Genomic DNA, 22,791 nt, shown 5'->3' with positions numbered 1-22,791 from the left:
AAGTATACACCTACAAGGCTTTATCCATTTTCAAGGGCCAAAAGTAAATATGAGGTGTTTCCTGCATGCAATGTTGGCCCTTGAACATGGATGAAGCAAATTCTTCAATATAAAGTCTACACCTACAAGGCTTTATCCATGTTCAAGGGCCAAAAGTACATATGAGGCTTTTCCTGGCCAGTGATGATAATACTTTATTCTTACCTTGTTGGAATTGTTCTAGCACCATTTGTAAGTTGTTTAGTGAGGTAGCATACTGCTGAGCCTGCTCTTGTGAAGCCGCTAATAGCAACAACGCCTGGTCCTTTTGATCGCTAGTCATGTGGAGTTGATCTAACAAAGACTCGATCTGAGCCGTTGCTTCTTTGCTGTGTATGTGTAAAAATAAACCAGTTGGATGAAATTATTATCCAGAAATCAAGAAATGAACTTACTGATTAACAAAGATTACGCCCATTTGGTCACTGACAAGTGTTGCAATTCGCTGTCGTAGACCGACGTCACTTCCTGCCGAGTTCACAACTACTTCCATAGTGATGGATAACACAGTTTGCATGACAACGCTATCTACGCTGTACATATCGATGTTCTACTGTTTGAAAATCAAGTTTTAGCCATTTCTTATGGACTTCACTGCCTAGTAAGCTTTTGCAAGATGTTTTCCTTCTGAAGTAGACTAGATGTTCGTGACACATGTGGAAATGTGGTCTGTCCGACAGCCCAGCCTGTGAGTGCTGTAGCAGAACAATGGGACAGCTGATCACATCATCACCTAATTGACCCTTTTTCCCTCTATCCCACAATGCGCTATTCTAGGGGGGTATGACGTAGTTCATCAACCTCATAGATCGTGTGCATCCGATGGTCTTTACCATACCTTTGCAATTATTTTGTCTTAATATGGGCATACTGATTCCATATATGCGGATTATCGTAAAGGCCATCGATGTTACTAATTATGCAATTATTGAATACACGAGTGATACAGTTACGGAGCGACGCAGAACATCTGTGTAAGAGATTGTGTTTACATTTTATTTTCATCTCCTAAAAAAAAAAGTGAAACGGACGCCGACAAAATATCGCTCCGTGTCCCGTCATTAGTTTATTACCATTAGGTCTATAAAATGTATACAAAGTTAGGTTTCAATAGCAGGAAACTTTTTTGGCTGATGACACCATGTCCATAAGGCATAAAAATGTTGTTTTTTTCCCCCGAAAGGTATTAGTGATCGCGGCGCCATTATCATGATTATCGGGGATTCCTTTTTTGTGATGAAGGCACCAGCCGAAATGTCCGTATCCCAGAATGTAATGAACTTAACTCTGTACTCCCCCGGGGAGATGATGTAGTTTGCGACACTCATACCCCCCTGGAATAGTGCATGATGGGAAAGAGGGAAAAAGGTCTATTGTACTTTGTATCATCTACCAGATGGTACAAAAGGACTTGCCAAAGTTGATGCAGAAACAGGGGAATGGCTGCTTGAAAAAGTATTAATGCATTTTTGCAGCAATATGCTGTGCAGCCTATAGAAGGGCATCTTATAGAAGTGTATGGCAACTTATCCAGGTCAGTTTTCATATTTTGACTCACCATTTGCTATTTTTTCCTTCTTTTTTTTAATGTCAGGCATATTGTGCAATGGCCATAGTGACTGCTATAGTGCACAAATCGCTCTATACCATTTTTCAACCTCATGTGACAATGACGTCAGTGCGCATATCATTAGGTGCAGCTTCAAGCTAGTGGGCACTCAATTGAGCGCTGGCATATGCACACACACGCTAAAAGATGCTGCAAAGATGTGTTCGCGAAACAGCTGCCTCAACGTGTTGGCGTCACTGCCACATCAGGGTGAAAAATATAATTAGTTACCAATGTAATATAGGCATCAGAGTTTTGGAATTAAATCTAATACTGGAACTTACTTTTTGCAACTATTGCGACGTTGCGTCTGGAACCACCAGACTTCATCAGGCAACTGACCCGTTGGACTGGTCATGTGATAGACTGCTAGGTATCGACCCGATCCCATGCATGAGATAAGTTAAAGCGGAAGTAGAACTTATCTCATGCATGGGCCCGGGCCATCGGGTCGATACCTGCAGTCTATCAGATGACCAGTGCAACGGGTCAGTTGCCTGATGAAGTCTGGTGGTTCCAGACGCAACGTTGCAATAGTTGCAAAAAGTAAGTTCCAGTATTAGATTTAATTCCAAAACTCTGTTTGAAACTACTGGATGACTAAGAACATTCACTCATTTAATATAGGCATCCTTACCTTGCATTCTGTACAGCCGATGAGCTTGATCTTGCCTTTTCCTCTGAATGGGTTAGTTTGGTCCTGAGTTCTTTCTCCCGTTCCTCCGCCTGCAGCGCCTCCTGCGTGTACCCATCTTCCATTTCAAGAAGGTGGTTCCTCAACCGATCTAACTCTCTACCAAGCTGCTGTTCTTTCTGCCGAAGACCTTGGATCTGAAACAAGAATACAACAGTGAGTACCCCCAGTAGCGTAGCTGATAGGACTCTGACAGAGGGTAGGGGGCAAGGCAACTTTCATGGGGGTCAAACTGACAAAAATGAGCTAGAATGTTCACATTTTGAGAGCCTACGTACACAGCGTAAACACAAAGTAGGGTTCCGATTGGCCAATTCAATAGTCTAACAATAATATCCACAAAACGTTAATCTGATTCGCCGATTTACACATCAAACCCTTAGTCAGCGCAGAGCAGCGCTCTTGAATGGAACACAAAGCTCCGTGTATGTCGCTCATTAACAGGGCGCTTGCGTCAATCGGAGCATAAGACTGCCATACTTCTCTGGAAGCTAGTATAGCAATTAACTACGATGAATAAGCAAGACACTGCATTTTCTTGTCAAACAATACAACGTTGTTGGGCAGGAAAAAAACTCCAATGTGCTTGTGGTCCCTGAACATGTTTCAAACAAAACTGCCAACAGGTTATATAATAGGTTTTGCTTTTTACATGTTCAGGGGCCAATGACATACAAGAGGTTTTTCCTGCTCAATGATGACAAATCTTATTTCTTTATGCCCAGGCATGAGGAATTATGTGTGCAAATCTGATACAGGATGCAATCTCAAAGATGGACATAACTGTCAGTTTACCTAGTGTTTGTCGGTGGTTATGAAAAGAAAATGGTTTAACTTCATGAATATTTTCCCCAATTTATCAATTACTATTTAATGACTTCATGAAAGTCCCTTGAAGCAAAGAGAAACAACTAAACAAAATCTAAACTCTATGGTCCGTATGCACAAAACAAGTTATACCAGGTTTAACATTAGACCTGGTCTAACTATGGAGATTTGTCCTACGGAGAGGGAACACTTTGGTATTTTCATACCTTACTCTATCATGCTATATTTATACTCTAGATCCTGTTACAGGCAAATACATGCAGCTTTATATCAGATGGCTGCCGTTTTAATTTTTGGATTTTGCTAGAAGTAAAGGTGGAAAAGAAAGATTAAAGGGATGCCCCTGAAATGTAACCTCCATATGTCCACCACGTCTAAAGTAAGACCTGGTCTAACTTGTTTTGTGCATACCAACCCCAGTCACATGACTTACCTGCTCGTCTTTTGAGTGCATCTCTGCCTGGTGTCTCTGCAATGCAAGAAGAGCTTGGTCTCGTTCCTGCTGGAACAACTGCGCCTGTCTCTGCATCGCCTCCGTCTCACGCAACACTCTCTGCAGCTCCCCTTGACTCCCCACATCCTTCTCCTGAACAATGGACGTCAAAGTCGCGTTCTTCTCCTTCAAAGCACCGATTTCAAACTCCTTCTCTTGGACCTGTACTGCCATTCTGTTGCTCATGTCTTGCAACGACCTATTTTCGCCGTCCTTATTATGAACGGCATGTTGAAGATTTTGGTTATCCTGCTTTAAAGTCTGAATCTCTTGTTTATAACCTTGCATTTGCACATTTAAGGAATGATTGGAATGTCTTAAGCTTTGAAGCTCAACTTCAACAGATTTATGCTTGTTTGAAAGGTCTTGTAACTCTTTTGTCCTGAGCTGCACAACAGCATCTCGTTGAAGCAAATTCTGATTCTCTATATCTATTTCTTGCCTTAGAGAAGCAACATCTATATGAATTTTCTCCAATTCATCGTTCCTCTTTTTAATCAATGCTTCCTTTTCTGACAAGGTTATAGTTTGATGATCGACCTGTTCCTTTAAGATGTCAATTTCTATATCTTTAGCTTCCAAAATGGCAGGATCGATTTGCGGGGGTGGTGGAGTTGCATTTTGCGTTGGCGGCGCATGTTGCAATAGCATATTTTGAACAGGGACAACTACAGAATCATCAACTTTAGTTCTATTTTCATTATCAGCTTGGTCCAAACTCATAAGCGTCATACTTTGTAACTGTTCCTTTAATTCCAAAATCTCCGCATCTTTTTCCTCAATAACCTTCAACTGCAAATCATCGTCCTCGTTTTGCTTATGATGACTAGCGTTTATGGAATCTCCTAGCTCCTCGTTACGACTTTGAAGCTCCGCAACACTTTGGTTCAAACTCACGAGCTGACCTTCTAAAAATGCCACCGATTCATTCCGTTGTTCAAGCTCGCTCTCCAAATCACCCAAGACTTTGTCTTTCTCTTGTAACTGCACTTGTAACTCGCCCGTGCTTTTCTCCTTCTCGTCATGATCGGCATACAACGTGTTGTACTGCTCTTGCAACTCGGCCTGTTTCTGATTTTCCGACTTAATCACACCAGCCAATCGTTGAACCTCTTCATAATATGTTAAACTCTCGTGATGTTTCTGATGTATACTGACGACTAACTGATCTCTTTCCTCCTTCAATACTTTATTCTCTTTCTGCAGCTGTTCGTTATCGCAAGACATTTGATATTTGCGTGCTGTCGCTTACGCCGTGCTTTGCTGCAAAACTTGCAACAGACTCTCATTTTTCTGTTTCAATGCCTCCATTTCTAAATCCTTATCTTGGATTAATCGCGACAACTTTGTCAACGCTTCTTTCTGCATATCGTTACGTGGCCCTCGCAATGACTGTTGCAAGTCGCGATTATCATCCAACGCTTTCTCAAGTGCCGACTTCTCCGCACCGACAGTCTTGAGCAATCGATGGACTTCATTTTTCAGATTGCTGCACTCACGCGTCTTCTCGTTCAACACAGTCATCATTTGATTTCTTTCCGAGTTATATGTCCGCACCTGCATTTGCAGCTTATGCAGATCGACTAAGTTTGAATTTCCGTCATGAAGTTTGCGATTTATCGTCTAATAATCTTAACACAGACTGGTTTTCATCTTTCAATATTTTGATCTCTCTTTCCGCTCCTGCACCATTTTTTTCAAATTGTTTTTCCGTATCACTCATAGCTTGGTGCATATTGGGGTTCCCTCTACTTGGAGGAGCACTGTGAGTTAATTCCACATCCCGGACTATTACCGGTGACTCCACGACTGACCCATTAGTGTGAATTTCTTTCTCATCTGTATGGTTCTCATAGGAGCTGTTTTGGAACGACAAATTATTCACTTTGTCTTTCAAATCTGAAATGATTTGATCTTTTTCATCCGATATCCTATCCAACTTATGTTGCAAATCGTTTTCTTTACCTTGACGACTTTCTAATTCTTGGTTCAGTTGTCCCACATGCGTCTGCAATTGTCTTGCCTCATCCTCTTTCTGACTCAATTTTTCCATAAAATTTTGATTCACATTGCTCAGCTCTGCATTCAGTTTGCTCACCTGTATCTTTAAGTCGGATATTTCGGCGTCATGCTCCACACTTGTGTCCAACTCATCCGATTTCAAACTCTGCTCATCAGAGAGCAGCTGTCTCGTATTATCCAACTCTCTGTGCAATTCGAAAATTTCAGTATCTTTTTGTCGTAAACTTTCGTTCAAAGCTTCAAAATCGTTAGCGCTCCCCGCAAACTTAGTCCGGGATAATTCCAACTCGTCCGTTTGCACACTCAACTGATCTTGCAATTCCGCTAACGACGCTTCGTGTTCCTCGATTACTTGGTTAAGCCATGAGACTTCTTCGCCTTTTTCTTGGACCGCTTTTCTTGAACTGCCCTAGTTCGGCTTCCATTTCTGTGATCAAACCAAGTGTCTTCGACTCCGCATCCTCCCAGTGATCGCCAGCCTCCTCCAATTCCTTAATCACGCTCCATCAACGATGACCTCTCACCTTTCAACTGGTCCAACTGCCCTTCAATATCTTCCATTTTCTTCAGCTCCTCAAGCTGTTCTTTAAGCTTACTCTTTCCTTCTTCCACAGCTTTGAAAAAGAAGCCGTTCTCCTCCGCAAGATTCTTAATGTCCTCCTCTTTCTCTTTCACCATCTCAGCAAGTTGCTTGTGATTCTCTAATGTCGAATTCAACATCTCTTTTGTGTGACTCAAGTCTTCCTCCAAACTCTCGCACTTTGACCTCACCTGCGACAATTCGCCATCTTGCTCGTTTTTCGAAAGTATAAATTTTTCGTACTCCTCCTGGAGGTTACTCGAATCTAAATCTCTTGATTCCGACAACTCGTGGACGGTGTTCTCAAACTGCTGTTTTTGATCGGCCATAGCTTGCTGGGTGTGCTTCAAATCCAGGCTTAAACTCTCTTTTTCTGCAGACAACGCTTCGACATCAAGTTGCAGATCGGACAATTCCTTCTCCTTCCGTTCCACATCGTGCAACACAGCCTGCAGCTCATTATCTTTTTCATTCCAAGTTCTATTCAGCTGTTCGTTTTCAACCATCATCTTCTTAACCTCGAATCTTTCCTTCCAGTTCCGATTGCAAATCTTGAAATTCTCTCCGTGCTGCCTCCTTCGCATTAACAGCTGCCTCAAGATCTTCCTCCAGTTTGGTAATGGCCCCATCAAGCCTTGTTTTCTCATCACCGTCCATAATATCCGTAGCCTCCTGTTTTGCTTGAGACAACTCCGCTTCAAGCGAACCTAATTTCATAGACAGCTCGTTGACTTCTGCCTCTAACTCACTCTTCCTGTGATCAAGAACTTTATTTGATTCTTTCAGTTCGCAAAGCTCCGATTTTAATTGGCTTTCATGTTCTTGATTACTTTGTTGGACTTCGCCCTGCTCTACATTCTCTTGTTGTGAACTCTCCTTCAAGTGGCTCAATTCACTTTCTAAGTTCTCCTTGATGTGCTGAGACTCATCTAGTTCTGAGTCTTTTTCCGTGAGTTGCTCGGAAAGAGTTGCGATCTCATCCTGGAGATGGTTGATGGTTTTAGATAAATCGTCTTTTGATGAAATCACCTGAAAGAAAAAAGTTTGAAAATATAAAATACTATTATCAGTATCATTCTGGACACTTTTTGAGTTATTTCAAATGATTCTTTTTTAATTTGGTGAAAAGAAAAGAGTTAACTTTGAGGTTATAAGGCCAAAAAAAAATTGTTTGGTTGCAATTCAAAGACAAAAATTAGAGTCGGTAGGTTGATTCTTATTTATTTATTTGTTTTTTTTGGGCCCTTCCTCCATTTTTAAAAGCTTGTATTGACAAATGTTTGAACATTTTACGGTAAAAATCAAATTTATATGTAAATACTTCTTGTTTTTAATAAAATATGCATTTAATGAATAAAATGAGAGAATAACAAATTATAAAATATCTGTGATACTATGAAATTTAAGGTTTCTTTTAAAATGAAGTGATTGGGAAAAAACCACCCAAGATTTCTAATTATGTTGGCCGGTCACAGAGGGCAACCAAACATTTTTTTGTCTAATATTAGTAGACAAACTATAACATTAATGAGAAAGTGATGTGATGACACAATCACCCTAAGTCATATATACACATACTAGCTTCTGGTGGCCGACCCAGTGCTTGGCATGTGAGGGGTCTCGGGTTTGAATACTTCCATTCCCTAAAGAGCACTTGGAGAGTTAGGGTTAATAAATTGTAGACCAATCAGAGTTTCATAATAAAAGTGCACTGAACTATGACCAGGAACAGGTTAGAAATGTCAACATGGACGTATTAGTGCAGAATGTTGATTGGGATGTGGTCTTTTTCAGGGAATTCTTGGTCACAAAATAATGTACAGAAATTTCCATCAATTTCATTACACGATTATTTCCAATTTCAGAACACACAATTAATTCCGATCTCTTCCGATTTCATTCATAACACGGTAATTTCCGATCGCTTCTGATCCATTGATATCTGGTCAAAACTGGTTTGGACAAAAGTATATGTGACGTGTCATATCAAAAAGAGACACTTTTGGGCAGGTTATCAATTTTGAGTGCTTTACATATCTTAAATATAGAGATATTTGGCTCTACAACACTGTTTTCCCCAATGAAATCGGACATTCCTAAGCGAAGATACCGAGTTCGTAAGTTATGGTATTATAAAATTGGAAATTGAGATATCGGCCTTTAAAAATATTACTGACAATGTAAAGAGTAGGAATTACCTTGAAAATGTCTCAAAAAATACAAGATGCCAGTTATATTCCGATCTGAAACTATCAGACAATATTTTAAACATTACTAACATCACAAATTCGCAACCCCGGGCCGATTTTGGACTATTTCTCAATTTTCGATCCTGCCCAAAAGTGTCTCCTTTTGACATGACACGATCAGGGGGAATGAGTCAGATGTCGCTAACATTGATTTAGAGATATTGGCAAAGAAAGTTTTAAAATTCTTTTGTTTTCTATTGTTTTCAGCGATTGATAAAGTGATGTAACTTCGCAAAGAAAAGTCGTATCAACTTGGGGTATTCAATTTCTGAAAGCTATAAATGGCCTCTTTAGAAGTATATGTAAAACTCATTTTCGCCCAGGGTCGACATATGACTCATTCCCCTGATCATGTCACAAATGGTTATTTTGCAACTTACCTGGTTGATAGCTTCTTGGTGTTGGTTATCCAGCTCCTGCAGCTCACTCTCAAGTCTACTCCTATCCCCACTCACATCGGCAAGGGATGCTTCCTTGTCCTGCAGCTGTGTCCTGTAGGACTCCACTTCCATGCTCAGGTTATTGAGGGATTCTTCTTGTTCTGCCAGTTGAACCTGGAGTTGTTCTTTGTGGCCTGTCATAGTCTGTAGTTTGCTTACTTGTTCTTGATGCGCAGCTTCAAGTTCTTGGATCTTCAATTCTAACGACTCCTATAGCAACACAAACAAGGAGATCGGTTTATGCGCAAAACATTTTCCCACAAAAATGTTTACCACTGGAAATTAAATTTATTTGCAGCCAATAGTAGCTTTGTGCAATGTTAACCTCTGTTTTGCCTTCGCTTAGCTTACCATAGTTTACCTAGTTTATCCCCATTTTACACCTTGGTTTACCATAGTTAACCCTAGTTTTACGCTTCTTTACCTTAGTTTAACATAGTTTTACCCTAGTTTACCCCCAGCATTACCCTTGTTTAACCGGCAGCTTTACCCTATACATGTGACTTGCAGGTATTTCAGCAGTGGCAATAAAAATCATAATTATATGACCTAATTAGTGCCTCCAGTGTTTTCTTTGCAGCTTCTAGTGTTTCTAGACATTTGAACATATCAAATCAGCATGCTTATCCTTTCTCTCAATACCAAAGTGGAATCTTATTCCAGTGTTATCTTTGCAGCTTCTAGTGTTTCTAGACATTAATACATGTCAAAACCTGCTTACCTTTTCTTTCATTACCACAGCTTTATCATCTTCCAGTGTTTTCTTTGCAGCTTCCAGTGTTTCTATATTCTTATCCATCTCTTCCACAGCTGCGTTCAACTCCTCTGTCTGTTGTGTATCAAGCTCCATCAAACCCTGCAAAACCACCAAATTAAGATTATTTTTCTGAATATTAAATTGTTTTACCCTAGAACTAAGAAGGGGGGTACTAACCCCCCAAGATTTAGTATCCATCATAAAAAATGCACATGTTAATCATAAATCCATCTTTTGCGCTCATTTTAATGATAAAATTTTACTACAGCACCTTGCCCAGGGGTAGGACCGGCCATCAAAGATGACCGGAGGGGGGGGGGGGGTGATGCCCACCATTGGTTTCTACATAAAATTCAATGATTTTCATTTCACTATTGTGAAATTATTCCAAGAGCTACTGAGCTTTTACTTGTTAGTTAGGTAAAAATGGTCATTTGCTTTTATATTCAGGAGAAAATTTGGTAAAACTCGCATTTTTGTAGCCGAAATTTTGTAGCCAAAAATCATTTTACGTATACATGTCTACATAGCCAGAATTTCCCAAATGTGCATGGGCGCCCTCACATTGCGACATCATAGCAAGATTATGTGGGGAATGTTTGTACGCATTTTGGTATCACTCAATAGAGGAGACCCATAGCTATACATTGGTACCAAATATAACGGTATATGTTTATTATGGAAATAATAAATGGAAATAAGGGCCCTTTGTAATCTGTGATACAAAATATGGCTCAGTAGTTCTAGGGGTAATACTTGATTTCTTTTTCTCTAACTTAAATTATTTCTACAGAGGATGTTGCGTCTGTTGCAAGAAAAATCGCCCGCAAGATGTCGGACCCCTGGATATGCCAACAGGTGTTTAATTTATTGTGAAATACTGTTAGTGTTAAGTTCACCTTTTCTGCAGTAAGACTCTGCACCGCCCTGTCTTTCTCCTTGAGTTGGTCTCTCATTCGTACCACCACTTCCTCCAGTGCTTCTTTCTCCATCTCCCAGTCAGCACGCACCAATTCAAACTGCTCAATTTGCTCCTTCAGTGCGTTCGCCGCTTCAGGATATCTGCAAAATAGAATCGCACAAATTTTTTGATAATTTCGTCACTGGTCAGGTATCTGGTTGACGTTGCCACTAGCACAAAATTTCTTGCTGTAATAACACTCCACTGACAACTTCCGCATGTCAGGAATTATTGTTTCATGTTGACATTTTAATTTTTTTTCCAAATTTCTGTTTGATGGACATGATTTTGAAGACAATAAAGTTGGCAACGTTTTTGGAGTGATCACCATCAGTTTTCAAATGTAAGTTCATACGTGCTGGTGATAAACAATTTCTAAAAGTTTAAACTGACTTTCAGCACAAAAATTCAACTAACCTGGAATTTTCGATGTGTGACACACATCTTCATCAGTTTGTTATCAGATGTGTTTACTATATACAAAAAAGACACAATTCCCTCTAAATACCAGAATTTCCCTCCAAACACAGACATTTCCTGGGAAGGAGCTTCCCAAACGCCCCACTTTTTCGAGCCATGTTGATGAGCAAGTTCTGAAGTCAAACCTTATGTGTGAAAGCTATTGGTGGAGCAATAGCGCAGAAAGATATTTAGTGAACCTTATATCAAAACAAATATTCCTACTTTCCCAGAACTTATGTGGAGTGGAATGCCCTTGACAGCACTGTTGTAAATGCAACATCATTGCACTTTCAAGCTGCAACTTCATCATTAGTAAACCTCATACCCCCAAGCCTGGCATCGTCAAGAAAACCGAGTAGGCCTGCACTTTCATGTAAATGTAGTGTACTCATGATCCAATGTGTACCAGAATGGCCATTTTAGTACCTTGATCAAGCAATCTCCTCATCGACTGCAAAAACAACCTAATCACTACATCTCTCAAAACCACTGTGATGAGAGTGCAATGAGGCATGAGAAACCTTGAATAGGATTGTCACCTGGGATGATGCAGAAAAAAGAATCTGGGTTGCCAACAAATTTCAGCCCAAATTGTGGGTCAAATGCTTGAAAATTCACCCAATTTTTCACTTAACCATTGGTTTCTATGGGACAGTAAACTACCAAAGTCACAGGAGCCAATGTTGAAAAGTCACCCAATTTTTTTCTCAACTGGTTTTTATGGGTCAGGAAATTGTCAAAAGTCACAGGGATAATTTTCAAAAGTCACCCAGTTGGGCTACCAAATCGTAGGTTTGGCAATGAATGGCCTACTTGTACACACAGACAAGTGCAGTGATGTGTGTAAATTGAAGAAGGGCAAAGACCTCAATGGGGACAGACTGATGAAGTTGAAATCTTTGCATTATGTTAATATTTACTTTTGTGCATTTCTCTTTTATCTTGAAAAATAAAATGACTCTAGCATCCACATACACTGCACACATAATTATACACCTAATTAAAAAGAAAATGTGAATTTTTGGAATAAAAACAACCAAACAAACAATTTGAAATTTGATATGTGAAAATTACTTACATGAAAATTACACTTAGTTCGATTAAATCAGAGGTCTGAGAGAGTTGCCACTAAATGTCTTTTCTTCACCCAATTTGGTAACTTTTGATGGCAACTTATACCAGCAGGGTCTAGCTTCTAAGTTAATCTTTTGTCTCTTTGGACAAATTAAATCCCTGGGTCTATCAAAATAAATTTGAATTTAAATCAAATTAAATTTAAATTTAAATCACATTAAATTAAATTTAAATCAAATTAAAGGAGTATTTCATGATCATAGCATCCTCTTTTAATGAAATTTTTCATGCGAGTTATGCAAGATTATGTGTATTACACTGCTTCTTAGGCCACTGTTGTAATTTCGTTCTGGTGTACCAAAATACAAATTTGACAATATTTTTGCAAAATGAATTAACTGCAATAATGTTTTTGTACATAAACATTATGTAGCCAGCAGAGGCTGTGGATAACAAACTGCCCCCTTTAAAAATTGAAATAAAAATTTGAAAATTAAGATTATATTTTTAGTTTGAAATATTATGTAAGAAATGTCTTTTTATATTGCTAAAGCTAACAGGTTCTCAGCTTAAAACAATTCAGATTTTAATTAGGGGGGGGGGTAGATTTAGGTAGTCCCATTTGAATTGTGAGATTAAGGTCATGTTTTCCATAAGGGGTGTATGGATATCAACTGGGAAAGCCCAGTGTAACATGATCAAAACTGTGCTTATAAATCAGATCCTCCTTTAACGACACTTTCACCATTGTATAACAGCAAGTAATAGCCTACCTTTCTCGGATGCCTCCAAACATGATAGAATCGTCATATTCTCCATCAAAGCTATGATTATCTGAGCTCTCCATATGACTCAGTCTGCTGTCTGGTAAATCACTTTCAATGGTGCCTTCTGACATATTGGTTCTAACAGGAGTTGTACCTGTGGTGGAATTCAATCAATCAATCAATCAGTCAATTAATCAATTCAAGCAAATCATCAATCATTCATTCAAACATCAAAGCAAACAATTGATCAATTCATCAATCATTTGATCAGTAAATCAATCAATCAATCGATACTTCAATCAAATATCAATCAATAAATCACTCAATTTCATTTATCTGGTCTCCTTACTAATCATTTTGACAGAGTTGCTTGGTACAATGCAGTATTCACATCTTTAAATAACAATCATACATAACCAGATTAACAAACAAACAAAAAATCAAAGAAACAAACAAATGCCTACCGATAGAACTTGCAGTTACATCCGAGTCCATACTTGCTGAGGGCGACTGTGACCTCCGTTGTGCCTCTGACCTCCCAGATTTTAATTTTGCAGTGCTCTCCGTTTCGCTATCAACAGCACACTCTAAAGTCCTCTCTGAACTTGTCTCCGGATCCAGCTCTTTCCCGCTTTTCAAATTTTGTATCTTTTTATTTAAATTCACAATTAATTGTTCGCATTGTTCTTTATCGTCTGCTAACGAGGCGCAAGACTCGTTTAATCTCTGTTCCACCGATTCGAGATGGTTCACTTTGTCACGGAGGATCTTGTTTTCCGATTCAAGGCAATCAATGAATTCTGCCGTGAGTTCTTGTTGGTCTGCATCACCCATGTCAGTAATGACGCTTGCGGTTTGGTCCCACGTTTGATTGCTGGCCGTTTCCAAGGTTGCTATTGCGTTTTGCCCTCTGATACCTGTTCGTGCAAAATGAAAACATATATGTCAATTACACATGGATGAATGGGTGACCCCATTTATAATTCACACTCCCTGTGGGGCAGTTTAAAGTCATGTTTTTCAGAGTGGGTATATGGATTCAAACTGGAATAGCCCATTACACCATAGAACAGATATACAATTTTTTAACCCTGATGTGGCAGTGACGACAACGCACTGAGGCAGCTGTTTCACTTGTGTATGTATGCGGCGTCTTTACGCGTGTGCGTATGTACGCCAGCGCTTTGAGCGAACACTAGCGATTTGAGGCTGTGCCCAATGAAATGCACGTACACTGAAGTTATTGCCACATCAGGGTGAAAAATGGTATTAGAGAAGAAACAGGACAGAAAGGCACCTTTACTTTGTTACCAAGCGGACATTTTATGATTTAAACAAATGGGTACTGATTTGTGAATTATTAATTGATATGCATGTTTGTTAAACTTTATTTACAAATTCTATGAAATGATTTTTAGTTGTGGCCCTTTTTTTTGCAAAGTTTTATATGTGTACGTTACTGGCCATATGTGACACGATCTGATCCATGGAGGCCAAAGGCGGCAAATTTGAAATTGAGATAAAGGTAAAAATATTAAGTAAAAAAACAATAAAATACAAAAGAAAATTGACATCAACAAACTTCATAACTTAAGAACCAAGTATGCTAGACCTTTGGTGTTTCAGTATATGATAGCCTTAAGTTTGTTTTGTAATAATTTGAGTAACTCAATTTTCAAAAATGCCTCTGTTGGCCTCCATGGACCAGATCGTGTCACATATATTGGCCTTTGAGGTTGCTGTAGGCTGCTTCTAGCAAAGGGTGCAACAATGGGCAAGTTTTTCAAGAAATTTGGACCCATTCTGCAATTTTTCCCAAGTTTTTTGGCAAATTTCAAACATTTTGGCTACAGTTGGACGAAAATAGGGACTATTTTTCAGAAAAAATTGGAAACATTTTGAAAAAATTATCCATCCATATGTGATACCAAAATTGGTATAAAAAGGGGTCTTTCATATGAATCCCATGCTTGCGGCACATCCTTGTATTGTTATCAATCAAATGTATTTATCCAATCAATCAAATTGACTTATCCAACAAATTTGTATTGATGCCAATAAGGCATTTGCCCCCTCCTTATACCAAGGTAGTTAAATTATCAGTAAAGAGTAACAATGTTAGTTCGGGCCCCTGCAGTCACACAAGTTTGTTCTTGAAACACTTGAAATGGGCTGATCCTGGTTGTGATGGCTACTTCTAGATGTAAGCTGATTAGGGTTCTGTGCATATAGTGCTGGGTCCCTGAACGGATAGTGCAAAGAAGAAAATTAAGAGGACAGTACCCACAGCCCTACTATACCTTTTCACCAACCTCAATCATTCGGTTGACAAGGTCTTGTTTCTCTTGCAGTAATCGTGTACGACGAAGCATGGCTTGGGACGAGAATTTTTTGCGGGCGTCTTGGACTTCTTGTCTAAGTGTACTGGTACTTGCCTAAATCAGAATTTGGGAATAATTGATAATGTAACTTATTTTGCTATTACTTAACTGAATACTTGATTGCTCAAACAATATTATGATATACATGATGGTATAGAGAGCAGTAATTATATGTACCAAACAACACGGTATTATATAATGTGCAGCTAAGAAACAAGTAAATCCTTTTTAACAGGGAAGACGGCAGCTTGGCAATATTTTGTGCAACCATTTAATGCCAACATCATAAAATGTACATGTAGTTAAATAGCCAACATGCCCAATATGGCACATAATAGTATAGTTGTACATGTACGGCTGATCAACATGTTAAAGGCAATCACAGAGCGAGACTAAAATTGGGTTATTGTAGTTCAAATACATACACCCCCTGTGGAAGATGTGACCTTGATCTTAACCTAAATGGGTGAATCCATTTGCAATCTGCACCCCCTGTGTGGGATATAAAGGACATGTTTACCATAGGGGTGTATGTATTTCAACTGGAATAGCCGACTGTTAAAAGGGCATACTTCCACCTTCTGGTGCTACAAGCAACAGCTGCTGTTGCTAGAATTCCAGCAAAATTAACATGTGTATGCCTGTGGGTGTGCATTTGTTTGTTTAGGTATAATTATGCGTGTAGGGGTGGATGCACATGTGTCAGGGGAAGGGCGGGGTGCATGCATGTGTGATACATATCAAAGGCCAATATTTTCAGCATGTTTTAGGTATGGGAGACAAATATGTTGCACTGCACCATCACTGTGGAAATACACCTACACCACCAGCTCCTTTTACTACTGCCCCCAGAGGTACACTGCTGCCCAGGTACTCTGTAGCTACTCCCCTAGAGTATCAATGCAGGACCAGACCAGTAGGGGTGTGTGTAGTATACTGTAGGTGTGGTTCTGATGTGTGTTCTCTGCAGTGGTAGTGAAGAACTAGCTCCGTACACAGACTGCTACACCCCTTGAATAGGATGAGCGAAGCAAGTTTGGCCGCCATATTGGAATATCTCAGAAGGTATTGGGCTATTCCATCTTCCACTCAAAGAGTGTGAATTTCAAATGGGGTTACCAGCATGGGTGACTCCATCTGAAACCTACAATTAAGGTCATGTCTTCCATTGGGGGTCTGTGAAAATAAAGCACCATGATTTGGTACACATAATTATTGCCCCAACCAACATCTGTTGTGCAAATGCAAGCATTTTTGGTTACAGATTTACACCTTTTCCTAAAATACACCACTCCAAAATATATACTGGTGACAATAAAATATTATCTGAGCATACTTTTCTCTCAAAATTAACAGCATTGTATGAAAAGTGACACCTAATGGGATCTTACCATTCAAATTCTAGAGATTACAAAGTTGTCCAAAATTTTAAATAGTTGCTAATAATCAAGCAATTTGGTAATGAGTGGAATGATTTAATGAAATAGTATGTAGCACTATACTATTTTTCACCCTAAAGTGGCAGTGACGTCAGTGTGATTTTGTTGGGGCAGCCTCAGATCGCTAGAGTACGCCCAAAGCACTGGCATACGCACACACACTTGAAGACGCAGCATGGATGCCCAAGCGAAACAGCTGCCTCAACGCGTTGACATCACTGCCACATCAGGGTGAAAAATGGTATAATAATATATTACATGCCCAGTAAAAATGCTTGCATTGCACATCAAATTTCACCATAAATAGAATTATTATATATATTTATAGAAATATTATACTTATTTAAATACTTATATATAATAATTAATAATAATAATTAACTAAACAGTCTGCATATTGAATTTTAAATACCTTTGTACATAATATATATATGTGTACATGTTTCACTGTACAAATTTTCAACTGTTTTCATTACAAATTTTCAGCTTTTTTTCTTTAAAAAAGCAAGCTTTTCGCCAATGCATTATAAATTGCATAAACATAATTCAACATGTACATAACTGTACTGGGCTCCCTACATGATCTCTGTCTATGAACAATCTTAATTCATCAAATTCAAAAAGTGACGATAAAGAGAAAATAGATTTAAGCTTAAAATGTTCATATTCAAAAAATTCTAGTACTTCCGTACACAGCTGGTGTTACAAATGTATGTAGTGTACATTGTAATGTTAGACTTGACCCAAGCCCATTTGTTCAATACACACAATCACTCTGTATTTCCCTTTTTCAATCAGTATATCAGAAACAAATGCATGTATAAAGCTAGTGATAGACTTTGCCAAAGATCTAATGGCATAACAAAAAAAAATGGGTAGGGGTGTTCTGCCGAGAATATGAAAGTGGATCCATCAATACACCAAAATGTTGGCTACAGTGAGGCAAAATTGGGCTATTTTCAACAAAAAAAAGTGTGAAAATTGGGGAAAAAAATGTCCCATCCGTACACCAAAATTGACCTAGAAAAGGGGGTCATTGATATACCAAAAGGCCAAAATGCTACCCATGTTTGTGCCACGTCCCTGTATGGTCATTTTGTACTGAGTAACCCCTGGCATGTAAGGAGCCAGGGTGCAGAGCTCTAGCAACTGTAATTAAGTATCGCTAGATTGTTCATATTTACTTTGCCTCTCCGCAAACCTACGATGCTGCATATATTAATAATACTCAATTTTAACAAATGGTGAAATAATGTTAGTAGCACACATATTGTTAGTTGAATGTTTATATAGCCAGAACAGAGGTTTACACCAATATTCCGACTTGGGGTTTGTGCACATTGCCATTCCAAAATCTGCTTCATTTTGGATACTTTTTTATCTTTTCTTCTAAATGAATTAATTGCCAGTCCAAAAATTTGCTTTAGTCACACCCAAGTTATTTTTAACGCTTTGGATTTGAATATATGCATATTTGAAATGAATTAATGAATAGACATCTTAATTAAGACAATGGTATTTGACTTAGCTAATTAAGCTAACGATACATGCCTGTGCATTGCTTCTACCTTGGTGGTTGATTGGAGTGCAAATTATAATAATAATTATTTTTTCATTCATGATGTTAAGAGAGTTAGTATGTGGTTAAATGGTATATGTTCGAAATCATTCCATGTTTTAGAATGCAACGGGCTATTCCAGTTGAAATCCACACACCCCTGTGGAAAATATCACCTAAATCTTCCACATAAGGAGTGTGAATTTCAAATGGGGTCAACAGAATGGGTGACTCCTTTGAAATCTAAACCCCTGTGCAGAAGATGCAGGTCATGTTGTCCACAGGGGGTGTAAGGATTTCAACTGGAATAGCACAAATGAAAGGGATGCTTTCCTGTAAGATTGGCAGCTTTGAATTGGAAAATTATGACACTATTTTTGCTTTTAAATTGGCTCAGCGGTACAAAGACGTATCTCCATGAGTTAACGCATGCATAGCACATAACCTATACATGCAGGAGTTACAGACAGCAGCTAAACGGACACACTATGGACCACAATGGCCTCATCCCAATGGTATAGTTCAATAATCTCAATCAAACAATCAAAGTGCTAAATTTGACCTCCAGGTGCAGAGTATGAGTTTGTGTACTCAAATTTTGAAAGGTCATTCAATGAATGAACAAATGTATTGGGGTTACAGAACTGTGCCCTGATAGATGAGCATGTTGTGGATCGTAGTGACATTTAGTCTTTCTTCCACTGAGTCATTGATTAATGCAAACAAATAGTTCATGTTTTGCATTGAAGAGGCCTAAATGGTTACTACTTAAAGAAATGATGTAGTCCAAGTTATTTCTAAAGATCATAAATGCATTCAGAATTTTGTTTTAAGGTACGGTAAGAATTTTGGTGGGAATCTCTAAGTCAATTCTTGCAAGGATTTTTCAACGCATGTTAGCTTTAAATCAGTGTTGATTATTGTCAACATGTTAACTGAACACTGCAACAAAACACAATGATAAAATCACACTGTTTACTGTCAAAGAGGACACAGTGCACTGCTTGTGATACAGGCTTATCTATCTGCTGTCAAAATGGGAAATTTTGTGGCAATTAATTTTTTGCGCTTTACCAATTTTGAATTGTTTCATTTGTTTAAAAGGTGCGCTTCTAAGCTTCCTTTCATTGAGCTATACACAAAAGGAATACATTTGTACACTGCTATTTTCGCAGCATCTGCTTGAAACACAAAAAGTGCAAAAACAAGTGCAAAAATTTTGGACTTTTCAGTATTTACCTGGATATGGGCTATTCCAGTTGAAATCCCTACACCCCCTATGGAAGACATGACCTTGATCTCTCACACAGGGAGTATAAAAATTAAATGGAGTCATCCATCCAGGCAACTCCGTTTGAAACTCACACTCCCTGTGTGGAAGATTAAGGTCATGTCTTACACAGGGGTACAGATTTCAACTGGAATAACCCAATACAGGTTCACTTTGATCATTTAAAGGGCAGGTCCATAGCCAAAACAACATCATATCATTGGCAAGCTAATATTATGAGGACAATGAAAATGACTCCTTTTTTGAGAAAATAAGACGTTTAAAATTAATTTTCCGCAAAAACCAACTTAAGCGGTGAGTTCCTTCGAACGAGACAGATTTGGCCTAGAAAACCGGTGACGTCATGAAATGAGATGTGCCCGTTGTGAGAAAAGGGACTCTAAACACTCGTAATGGACAGAACCTATACTGTTGCTGTTCACAGCAAAAAATTCCAAATTAAGTATTACAAATTTCATGGTTTTTAAGCATATGGATAAAATCAGCCGCTTCTTTTTTATATATTAGACAATTGTGATATTATAATTCATATGTATATCAATATCATGAGAAATATTAGGCCTAAAAAATAAATACATAATTTGAGCTTAGAATTTCATATGAGACTAGCATATAAACCGTGTTAGTCCACAAACTCATGCATCTGATTTCCCTGTATCATGTGTATATTGCAATGCTATAGTTTCAGTTGGATGAAATATTACAAAGCAAACGCATAGTAACAAAGATCTGTGTGGGCTTTGTTCCCGAAAGAGAACAAAAGCGTGCATATTGTTATGCAGCATTGTTATGGTAAGTGATAGTACAACTCATTGTTGCTAATGTCAAACTTGTCAAAGTGATTGTGATTGTATGATGAGAGCACGATAAAGTGTCCGCTTCATTTACCTCGCCATCAGTCAAACGGGGAGAACACGTGACGCTTCAAACGGGGAAGAACACGTCGAGGCTGAACTTTACCCATACAATTTCTCCTTTTTCAGGAGAAATACGCACAAAAAAATTGCAACAAGTGTCAACTTGTAATGTAATATTTATTATCTTCAAATAGAGATAAACTTGTTCTTGCTATAGACCTGCCCTTTAAGTTCATGCTTATTTAAGTTAGCAGCCGTAATAAGTGTTTTCGACAGGGCAAAAATAGAAATAAGTAAACATGGATTTTCGTGCACATTCAACAAACAATCTCAATGCAACTGGGCCAAAAATATAGATGGAATGAATGAAATGCAGAATTGATGCAGGTTGATATTGTTTCATGTTACTGGAAGGGGAGGTCAAAGCAAACTCCTCAAGTGGGCTATTCCATTTAAAATCCACACTGTACTACCCCTGTGGAAGATTTTGGAAATATCTCCCACAGAGGGAGTATGAATTTCAAATGGAATGAACATGCTAAGCAGATCCATTTGAATTTCATACTCTCTCTGAGAGAGATTCAACCTGAATCTTCTGTTGAGGGATGGTAAGTTTCAAATGGAGCTGCCTAGTGTGTTCATTAACTTCATTCCATTTGAAATTCATACTCCCTCTGTGGGCAATATTTTCAAAATTTTCCACAGGGGTAGTGTGTATTTTAAATGGCATAGCCCAATGTGTTTGGTGTGCAGGAGACTGGTATGTAGTCCACTAGGGTAGGAATGCATTATAGTCTGTAGATTGTAGCTTTTAAACATCAAATAGTTATGAAATGAATTCAAACTGAAGGTAACAATGGGTGTTAGAAACAATGACTTCTTGAAGTCACGATAACGGTTAAAACCCAAATCAAGGTCAACACCTAGGTTTCATTATCATTGAGGTATAGGACTTTTTATTTTTTCGGAGGAGAGCAGGTAGGGCAACTACTTGATTATATTTCTACATGTTCATACTACATACTCTGAAAATTTTAGAAAATTTGCACGAGTCCGTTTTTTAAAATCACATTTTGTTCCTAAAATGGGGTTATAAGCGCCCTCAACGGGCACTCTCTCCATAGGGCTACACGTGAAAGACCAGTTATAGACAAATGGCCCTAAAATAAAACGGACTCGCAAAATTTCCTCAAATTTTGCATATGATGTAGATTTAACATCTGGAATGTGATGCAAGTGATGTCGTTGCTGCTCTTCTAAATTCATTTTTAAAATGTCCGCCCCAGACCAAGGTGATCAAGCAAGAAGTGGTTTTTTTGCACAAACTTAATGAATGAACAAAAATTATACAAAAGAGTTTATACTAAATATGTTGCTTCAAGGAAATTGCATCAAAAATAAAATTTTTGCATTTTTGGTGTTGGTGGATTTTAGAAATGCCAAAATTCAAGGATAACATTTGGCACTTCCAGCAATTTTTTTAGTTCAAGGGTGCCAAACCTTTTTTAAGGTTAGGGAAGCGAGCCTCTGATTATAGGAAAACCATGAAACAATTTTTGATTCTAAAACATTATTTTGTACCAACATCTTGCTTTTCTGTGCGATTAAACTATTCCAGTTGAAATTATACACCCTATGGCAGACATGACCTTATCGTCCACACAGGGAGTGTGAATTTCAAATGGGGTTACCTGAATGGGTGAATCCATCTGAAATCTACACCCCCTGTGTGGGAGATTAAGGTCATGTCTTCCATAGGGGTGTATGAATAACAACTGAAATAGTCAGTCATATGCAATACACAAAAGAAGTAATTTTTACACATAAATTTGTTTCCGTGATGATCTTTCTAAAGAATGTTAGTTTGTGGATGAGTATGTTAAAATATAAATTAATGATTTTGTAAAACGTCAAATCGGCAAAATGTTAGTAAATAACTAAATTCATGTCTGGATCATTCGTACATTAGTAGTAAGCATTCACTAGCTATCAATATGAGTTCTAAGTAACACAATTTGCACTGTGCCTCAACCACACAATGTACAAGCATGCAGAATTCGCCTCCCACTCTCATGTTTAAGTAACGATCGACGGTGGGATAGGTGGCGCTAACAGGCTGCTAGGGATAATACACATATATAAGGAATAAAGCAGAAACTGTACATGGCTTGCATCCAACTCGGCCAGTAGCCGGTGTTTTGTGGCATTTAAGTCGTCTCTGACCTGTTCGGTGTCCTCACGTAATCTGTCCAGTTCCTCTTCTTGCTCTGTGGGTGAGATGGATAGGATA

General features: G+C 38.5%; 1 protein-coding gene across 1 annotated transcript in view; it reads right to left on the bottom strand.

The window, feature by feature from the left end:
• The window catches only part of LOC140140604 (uncharacterized), a 57,814-nt gene that overhangs the window by 21,790 nt on the left and 13,233 nt on the right, over positions 1-22,791 (bottom strand). The window contains 15 exon segments of the mRNA XM_072162364.1: positions 205-368; positions 2,286-2,479; positions 3,604-5,265; positions 5,267-6,085; positions 6,087-6,182; positions 6,184-6,804; positions 6,806-7,294; positions 8,895-9,164; positions 9,676-9,810; positions 10,611-10,773; positions 12,982-13,129; positions 13,440-13,892; positions 14,694-14,727; positions 15,276-15,410; positions 22,665-22,768. Of these exon segments, the coding sequence (XP_072018465.1) occupies positions 205-368; positions 2,286-2,479; positions 3,604-5,265; positions 5,267-6,085; positions 6,087-6,182; positions 6,184-6,804; positions 6,806-7,294; positions 8,895-9,164; positions 9,676-9,810; positions 10,611-10,773; positions 12,982-13,129; positions 13,440-13,892; positions 14,694-14,727; positions 15,276-15,410; positions 22,665-22,768 (5,487 nt within the window).

This window comes from Amphiura filiformis, chromosome 2 (genome assembly GCF_039555335.1).
Source record: "Amphiura filiformis chromosome 2, Afil_fr2py, whole genome shotgun sequence".
NCBI lineage: Eukaryota > Metazoa > Echinodermata > Ophiuroidea > Amphilepidida > Amphiuridae > Amphiura > Amphiura filiformis.
This window is presented reverse-complemented; position numbering and strand designations above follow the sequence as displayed.